At 52.0% G+C, this 8,059-nt stretch overlaps 1 protein-coding gene across 4 annotated transcripts; it reads left to right on the top strand.

Moving 5' to 3' along the window:
- The first annotated feature begins 2,551 nt into the window (after positions 1-2,551).
- Positions 2,552-7,730, top strand: GLYCTK (glycerate kinase). Of its 4 annotated transcripts, none has more exons than XM_090284087.1 (5): positions 2,552-2,615; positions 4,603-5,018; positions 5,255-5,406; positions 6,013-6,188; positions 6,497-7,730. In XM_090284087.1, exons 2-5 carry the CDS (start codon positions 4,642-4,644, stop codon positions 7,361-7,363), a joined length of 1,572 nt encoding a protein of 523 aa, XP_090140213.1. In that variant the 5' UTR covers positions 2,552-2,615; positions 4,603-4,641; the 3' UTR covers positions 7,364-7,730. The 4 variants fall into 4 exon arrangements, with proteins under 4 accessions (XP_090140213.1, XP_090140214.1, XP_090140215.1 ...); XM_090284088.1 differs by lacking the exon at positions 2,552-2,615 and adding an exon at positions 4,355-4,448; XM_090284089.1 differs by lacking the exon at positions 2,552-2,615 and having other exon boundaries at positions 4,355-5,018; positions 5,255-5,367.
- Positions 7,731-8,059: the final 329 nt, after the last annotated feature.

Genomic DNA, 8,059 nt, shown 5'->3' with positions numbered 1-8,059 from the left:
CAGCACTTCACTGTTGTTTTAATTCAGAGGAGGAGGAGGAACGGGAGGGGAAGGAGTGGGAGGAGGAGGAGAGAAGGGAGCGAGAAGGAGGGGGGAAGGACGGAGAGAGGAGGAGTTGGGGGAGGAGGAGGAGGAGGAGGAGGAGAGCCCAGTTAGTTGGAGCATCATCTCTTAAACCAAAATGTCGGATGGGTTTGGTCACTGGTGGTCAAAGCAAATACAAGAGGCAACTGATCATTTGATGTTTCTCTTCTTCTCTCTCTCCCTCCCTTCCCCTCTCTCTAAAATCACTAAGCATGTCCTCGGGTGAGGATTAAAAAATAAAATAAAGAAATTCCAGTTTCTATCTGTGCCTCATTTTATGCAAGGCGGTACAAATAAAAGTATGAATTAGACCAAGTCATCACATTCCAGAAGCTCCCAGTCCAGTGGGCATCTAAACCTTGCTGTTGTTAAATGCATCTTGTGAGTAGTTGTGGGATGTGGTGGGAGGTTTAAAAAAATGGGTACAATTAGTCCCCTACTTACAGTCTGACAGAACAGCACCAAGACAGTAAATGCTGTCTGTTTATGAGTCTCTGGCACTACATAATTAGGTGCTCAAATTTACACCCCTCTCAGCAATGTGGGAATGTGATTACAAAAGCAGAGTAAGGTTCCCATCAGAAAGAAACATTTCTTACTCATTACAGCAGCTACAGCATTTGGCCCACATAGAACACTCAGGAAATGTCTACTGACTGATGGAGGAGTGAATAAATGCATGGATGGATAATGATAGCTCACTGTAAGCAAGGACATACTGAAATTTTAAGTATTTACAATTTCCCCACATCTAAAGAAGGCAGGTCCAGGGATGTAAAGTACAGCATGGGGAATATAATCAATAATATTGTAACAGCTCTGTATGGTGCCAGGTGGATACTGGAAATATCGGGGAAACAGTTTGTAAAGTATATGATTGTCTAATCACTACTCTGCACACCTAAAACTAAATATAGAATAACACTGAATGTAAACTGTAATTGAAAATTTAAAAAATAAATTTTTATCCTCACCTGAGTCTTAGGCATAAGACCTGGGTTCCAGGAATATGCGTCTAATTTTAGCAAGCCCCAATGAATCTGCTGCCCCCACAGTAACTGCTAATGCCAGTGACTGCCTGTGTCCTTCAAAGATATCTTAGTCTGCTGGCAAGAATTTAGTAACTTCTATGTTTTAGTAACTTCTCTGTTCTCAGAGCCAACTCTCCCAGAGCCATATGCAGAAACTCCCTCTCTCCTTATCCCTTTAAAACCCCTGCCTTGTTGCTGTTTGGGGCTGACACCATTTTGGTCTCAGCCCACCTGTTTTCAGCTGGCCAAATCTTTTCAACTCATGGCCTGTTCTCCTGTCATTTCTCCTCTCACTGTGCTGAACCTAACTCTGAGAACATGCCCATTGATCTAAGAGGGAGGGGAAAGAAGGGAGAGAAACACCAATGTGAGAGAAACAACAATAGGTTGCCTCTTCCATGCACCCTAACCAGGACCGAACCCGCAACCCAAGCATGTGCCCTGACTGGAATCAAACCCACAGCCTTTCAGTTTATTGGGCCATGCTTCAACCAACGGAGCCATAACGACCAGGGCTGAAAGATAAAATTTTAAAAATAATAATAATAAAGAAGGCACCTCCTCCTGAAGGTGCCTTTATTTGAATGATGGGGTGGAGAGGCATTTAGAAGCAACTGACAGGGAATAAAAGGTCCTCTACTATAAAGGAAAAGAAAAATCCAGGGAGACTGCTAGGAAGTGGGGAGGAGTTTATGACAAAAGCAGAGCATGGTTTGGAGACCTATGGAAGGTGTGGCAGTTGCTGTAGGGAATGGGTGTGAGAAATATGTTTTAAGATCTTTAGGAAGTCTGTTCTGTGATTGTCTTGTAACTCCCTTCCCTAACTCCCCAAGAAAACCTAAGTAAAAACAGTGTACTCTTCTGTGTCTTTCGAACGTGTAAGGCATCAAGCCCTGCTCTGTGTGAGCACAAGATGAGAGCAGGGGGCTGTGAGGAAGGCCCAGGGTCATTCTTATTTACACGCAGTTTGCATGTTTGAGGACCACAGAAGTGAACCCTCTTGCTGAGTCAGAGCCGTTATTTGGCTGCCCAAGGGTAAGAGGGAGGAGACACCAATGAGTTACGTGGGACTACTGGTGGGAAGGGGTGGAAATGACTTATTCTGGCTCCAGAGGGTTTGGGTTGTGAGAAGTGATTCTCAGCCCGTTGCTCACTCCAGCGCCTGTCACCTAACAGGAGCTGGAACGTATTTGCTGACTGATCAAACAGGTTAAAGAAGGGAACGGATGACAGCAATCAGTGAGGCGGGAATTACTATCCCTATTGTAGAGATTAAAAAAAAAACCAAGACACAAAAGTGACTCCCTACATGTTTCTGGACGGTCTGGAGGAGGCAAAGCCTCAGTCCTTGCTCTGGCTACGCCAGCGACTCTACCAACACAGTTCCTAACCGGCACGCCAACTCCGCCCCACTCACCCCAAACTTCCGGGTTCTACTCCGCCCACCCGCGAGTACTTCCGGTCTCCAGCGCAGCAAGCCGCAGCGGGAGGTGTAGGGCGGTAAGTGTGCGCAGCGAGTCTGGGGGAGCAGTCCTTGGGCAGGGCCACAGTGGGGCCCAAGCGGCAGCGGGCTCTTATTTCACGTGTCACCACCGAACATTACGCACAGTCTTTTCTCTAGCAAAGGCCTTGGCCCCTGGTAAGGATGACGTCACTTCTGGGGCCTGTGCGCGCGGGCGAGAGCCGGAAGTGGCTCCAACTCCATCTGGCGGCGGGGAGGAGTCACTGCAGATCTCGAAATTTCCAGGTTTTGCGCTGTGGTGCCTCAGAGTTGGAGAGAAGTGCCCTGACTGGAGTTGCTGGGTTTAGTAAATAAAAATTGGAATCTCATATAAATAAATAATATTTCAGTATAGGTATGTCCCACAGAATATTTAAAACAATTCATAATCACGGTTGTACACCTGAAACTAATATAACGTTGTTAAATGTTAAGAAAAAATTCCTTGTTTATGTGAAAGGCAAATTTAACTGGACAATCTGTATTTTTTCTGACAATCTTAACCTTGAGCGCCCTCCTGCCCCAAGCTTTGGTATCTAGTAGCAAGGCTGGGATCCTCTAGGGCTGTGTCCATCTGGGAAATAAGTATAAAGTTCACCCAGGCTGTCAAAATCAGCTATTGCTAGATGCTAAGATACATTTAGCTCCAAGCCTAATGGGGGCCAGCCCCAGGAGCCCCCTGGCAAAAGCTGGGCCTATTTTTAGAGTCCCAATGGTGGTCTCTGAGTTCCCTTTCACAACTGGGGTCGAACAGCGTCGGTCTCATATGGGAAAGCTGGAAAACAGCAGGCTAAGTGGCCAAGGGCTAGAAGTTTCCAGGTTTTTTGAGTGTGGGGTAAATTGATGTTTGAGGTCCAGGTTTTCTGTCTTCACAGTGGATGGCTTCAGAGAGCCCGGGGATGCCAAGAGAAAGCATTAGTTTTAATCTCATCCTGGAGCCTGATTCCCAGCCCCTGCCCCTGCTCTATCCACACTTGCTGCTGCAGTCAACTAGCAGCATTTATTAAAGTAGATGCCTTTTTAGAGATAAGCTTTGGGGGCTTTTGGGGCCTAAACTCCTTTACAGGCTAATGACCTTCACCTCAAGGCTTTTTTTAGCCTTTACCCTGCCCAGTGGAAAAAATAATTATTTGGGCTCTGCAGTGGGAGCCTGGCCTTTGCCTGCTCTAGTCACATGGCTCTCACCTGTGTGGGTGGTGTGATACAAGACTTGTCTTGTTATGTGGGAGCCAAATAGCATGCTGTTGGCAGGGGTGGGTCTGGCCAGCCATGTAGGTGGAAGGGTGTCTTTTTCTGTCCTACAGATTAAGTTCCTTGATACATGGCCTCATATGGTATCTAGGGACTTCTCTGAAGTTCCACCATGAGCCAGACTTTGCTGCCACTTCTGATTTGAAATTGAACCTCTTGTTGGACTAGCCCTGAGGGTTGGGTTCTTCAGGCTATGTGTCTTGATGTGTTCTGGGCCTGTCAGTGCCCTGCAAAGCCTGCAGCCTCCCAACACAGACCCATAAGCTAATAAAATAGAGCTGGAGGTCAACAGGCTTGGGTCAGTTGGTGGGACAGCCTAAATAGGCAAGGGAGTAGTGCCAGAAAGGGGCGTTGCCCCTGGGTGAGGGCTCAATGTGTAGGGGTGGCAAAGGGGCGGGACTGGAACCCACAGATAGGAACTGCTCACTCTGGAAATGATTAACTCTCAGCCAAAGTGGGCGACTTAGAAGGAGGACTCAGCTAACAAGACCTTTGGACTCCAGAGTGTCCAGGGGACCAGTGTGTGGCCTACAGAAGAGAGGGACATGGCTGGGTGGCAGGCCTGGAGTCAAAGGACTGGAGTGAGATCCGGCAGCTGTGGGCCTTGGGAAGTCTCCTGGAACTGGCAGATGGTTCATTCTTGCTGCAGCAGCTGTGGGGTCCACTGGCCCTGAACCCTCAGGTGCTCTCATCTCTAACCTTGCAACTGCCTCATTAGTGCTTTCTTCCCCCTAGGTGGCTATGGGTGCCAGGTGGAGCTGAAAGCAGTGGGGCATGGCTACAGCCCTGAAGGTCCTGCCCCGCTTGTCCCGAGCCCCATTACGCCCGCTCCTTTGGAGGGGCCCAGGGACACGGCTGGCCAGTGGCATGGCCTTGGCAGAGCATGCTCAGAAGCTGTTTGAGAGCACAATTGGTGCTGTGCTGCCGGGCCCCATGATGCACCGGGCACTGTCCTTGGACCCCGACAGTGGACAGCTGAAGGTTCGGGATCGGAGCTTTCAGCTACGGCAAAACCTCTACCTGGTGGGCTTCGGCAAGGCTGTGTTGGGCATGGCAGCTGCGGCTGAGGAGCTACTGGGGAAGCATCTGGTGCAGGGAGTGATCAGCGTTCCCAAGGGGATCCGTGCTGCCATGGAGTGCACTGGCAAGCAGTAAGGAGTTTGGGGGGCTGCCCCCCACTGTCCATGTGGAGGAGAACCTGGGCTCATACTTAGGCTGGATTGAGGCCTACCTTCCTCACCAGTTTCCCTCCTCTCCTGGGTCTGCCCTGGTTCCAGGATGGATGTCAGCAGGCATCCTTATTCATACCCCTCATCTATACAGCTAGGAAATTAGATGGGAGGAGGGGAGCCCATGGCATCTCTTACTCTCTGTTCTCTCCGCTCAGGGAGATGCTACTGAAGTCACACAGCCGTGTCCAGGTCTTCGAGGGTGCAGAGGACAACCTGCCGGACCGTGATGCACTGCGGGCTGCGTTAGCTATTCGGCAGTTGGCTGAAGGTCTGACAGCTGATGACCTGCTGCTTGTGCTCATCTCAGGTGTGGGTGCCAATTTGGCTCAGGACAGTTGGGTGGCGGAATATCGGGTCCGCAAGAAACCATTGATCTAAGCCCCCAGAGCTGCAGAGCAGTTAAGGCAGTGAGGAGCCTGCATGGCTGACTCCTAGACAGCCCTGGGCCAGTTATCTGGTCTCCCCTGAGCTGTGGGTTCTTCCCTTCAACTAACCTGTTGACAGACCATGAAAGGGCACATAGCACCTAACTCAGAATCTTGCAAGGAACATGTCACTGCTCTTGCTGCTGTTTGTACCAATATCACCTGGGGCTAGAACCCAAGTCTCCAGCCCCTACAGAGCCCTCTCTTTGGTCCTCCACTGTTCACCCTCCCATCTGCCTTTTTGAAGGTCTTAAGGAATAGTTCTTCCAGTACCTGCTGGGACCTGGGCTACCCCAAGGCAGGACACAACCTCAGGTGCCCAGGATATGGTGACTGTGCACACATTCACTGCATGTCTGTATATGGGCACCCTAACCCCGCCTTTCCAGCCCCCCACCCCTTCCCTAATATGTGCAGTGCCCACCTGTATGCCTGGGTGGGGAAGTTTCTTGGCTCTCCTCTCTGCCTGAACTCATGACTGTCTGCAGGTGGGGGCTCAGCCCTGCTGCCCGCCCCCATTCCACCTGTCACACTGGAGGAGAAACAGACACTCACCAAGCTGCTGGCAGCCCGAGGAGCCACCATCCAGGAACTGAACACCATCCGGAAGGCCCTGTCCCAGCTCAAGGGCGGGGGGCTGGCTCAGGCTGCCTACCCTGCCCAGGTGTGTGAATCGCCTCTTACCCTGGCCCACATGTGCTGGGCAGATGAAAGCCTAAAACAGCGTGCAGATTGGCAGGGGCCTGGTATGGAAGTCCACAGGGCCATCAGAGAGGGCCCTCAGAGAGGGTAAGGGGGAGTCCACATGACCAGGTGTTTTATAAACCCACTTGAAAGAGGTTACAAATGCGTGAGGAAGTGCACCAGATGGTGTAGGGTATGTGGATACTCAAGGCCAGGATGCAGTTTGTCCTTATAGCTCTGGGGTGAGGATCAGGAAGGACTGAACCTTGCATCTTTGACCCCTTCCAGGTGATAAGCCTGATTCTGTCAGATGTGGTGGGAGACCCTGTGGATGTGATTGCAAGTGGTCCCACAGTGGCCAGCGTCCACAACGTGCAAGATTGCCTGCACATCCTTAACCACTATGGCCTCCGTGCTGCCCTGCCACGTTCAGTGAAAACTGTGCTGGCTCAGGCTGACTCTGACCCTCATGGGCCGCACACCTGCGGTCACGTCCTCAATGTAATCATTGGCTCCAATGCACTTGCACTGGCTGAGGCCCAGCGGCAGGCTGAGGCACTGGGATACCGGGCCATGGTACTGAGCGCAGCCATGCAGGGCAACATAAAAAGTGTGGCTCAATTCTACGGGCTGCTGGCCCGAGTAGCTGGAGCCCGCCTCACTCTGCCCAGCACTGGAACCTCTGTGGAGGAGGATGAACAACTACATGAGCTGGCAGCTGAGCTCCAGCTCCCAGACTTGCAGCTGAAGGAGGCTCTGGAGGTCGTGGCAGGGGCTGGGGGCCCCGTCTGCCTGTTGGCTGGTGGTGAGCCCACAGTGCAATTGCAGGGCTCAGGCAAGGGTGGCCGGAACCAGGAACTGGCCCTGCGTGTTGGAGCAGAGCTGGGACGACAGCCACTGGGGCCTGTTGATATGCTGTTTTTGAGTGGTGGCACCGATGGGAAGGATGGGCCCACAGAGGCAGCTGGGGCCTGGGTTATGCCGGAGCTTGCCAACCAGGCCACCGCTGAGGACCTGGATGTGGCCACCTTCCTAACTCACAATGACTCTCATACCTTCTTCCACCGCTTCCAGGGCGGGGCCCATCTGCTGTACACAGGGCTGACAGGAACCAATGTCATGGATGTCCACTTCCTGTTCCTGCGGCCACGGTGATGACACAGATCATATTTTGGGAGTCCAGAGGAGGCCTACAGGGCATGGTCCTGGGGCAGACCAGGGTTGATCCCTAGGGTCTCACCAGGCCTTAGAGCCCTTCCTCCCCTTGGCCCTGGCTGCATGATTAGCTCTTACACCTTTCACCCAGGGCCTCTGCTTTATGTCCATTCCCCCAACCAGAGTGTCAAGATGGTGGCTCTTTCCCACCCTTACTTTCAGCTGTGGCAGCAGGTACCCCTGAGGACCAGGGTGAGTTTCTTGGCCAGTTCGCTGTTCCCTTAGGAAGCCCCACTGCTGATCTCCTGAGCCTGTTTTTTCCTGTGCGGTGAAGCAAGAAGGACTGGAAATAAAAAGGACTACTCTATGGGGCCTCAATGCATCCTCCCGCAGAGCAAGGACTTGCAGGGAGCTGCTGGGGAGGGAGTGGGTTGGGCTGCATCCACAGCACCCAGACTCAGTAGGAGTTCCCCACACCTTCTCTGCACAACACACTCAGCACTTGTCTCATTTCAACAGGAGCCTGGGAGGGTTGAGCTTGCCTCCCAACACATTCAATGAAGGTGAACAGGGAGCCCAGGGAAGACAGGCCTATGGACTGCAGTCTGTGGGGACTGGCCACCCATCCAACAGTGACTCTCCCCGGTGGCGTCCTTGCTCTAGTCTTCACCATCTGCCACATGCCTCACTGGGTGC

This window comes from Furipterus horrens, unplaced genomic scaffold (assembly GCF_987537825.1).
Source record: "Furipterus horrens unplaced genomic scaffold, mFurHor1.1.pri manual_scaffold_7, whole genome shotgun sequence".
NCBI lineage: Eukaryota > Metazoa > Chordata > Mammalia > Chiroptera > Furipteridae > Furipterus > Furipterus horrens.
Note: the sequence above shows the minus strand (reverse complement) of the source record. Positions and strands in the feature narration are given on the sequence as shown.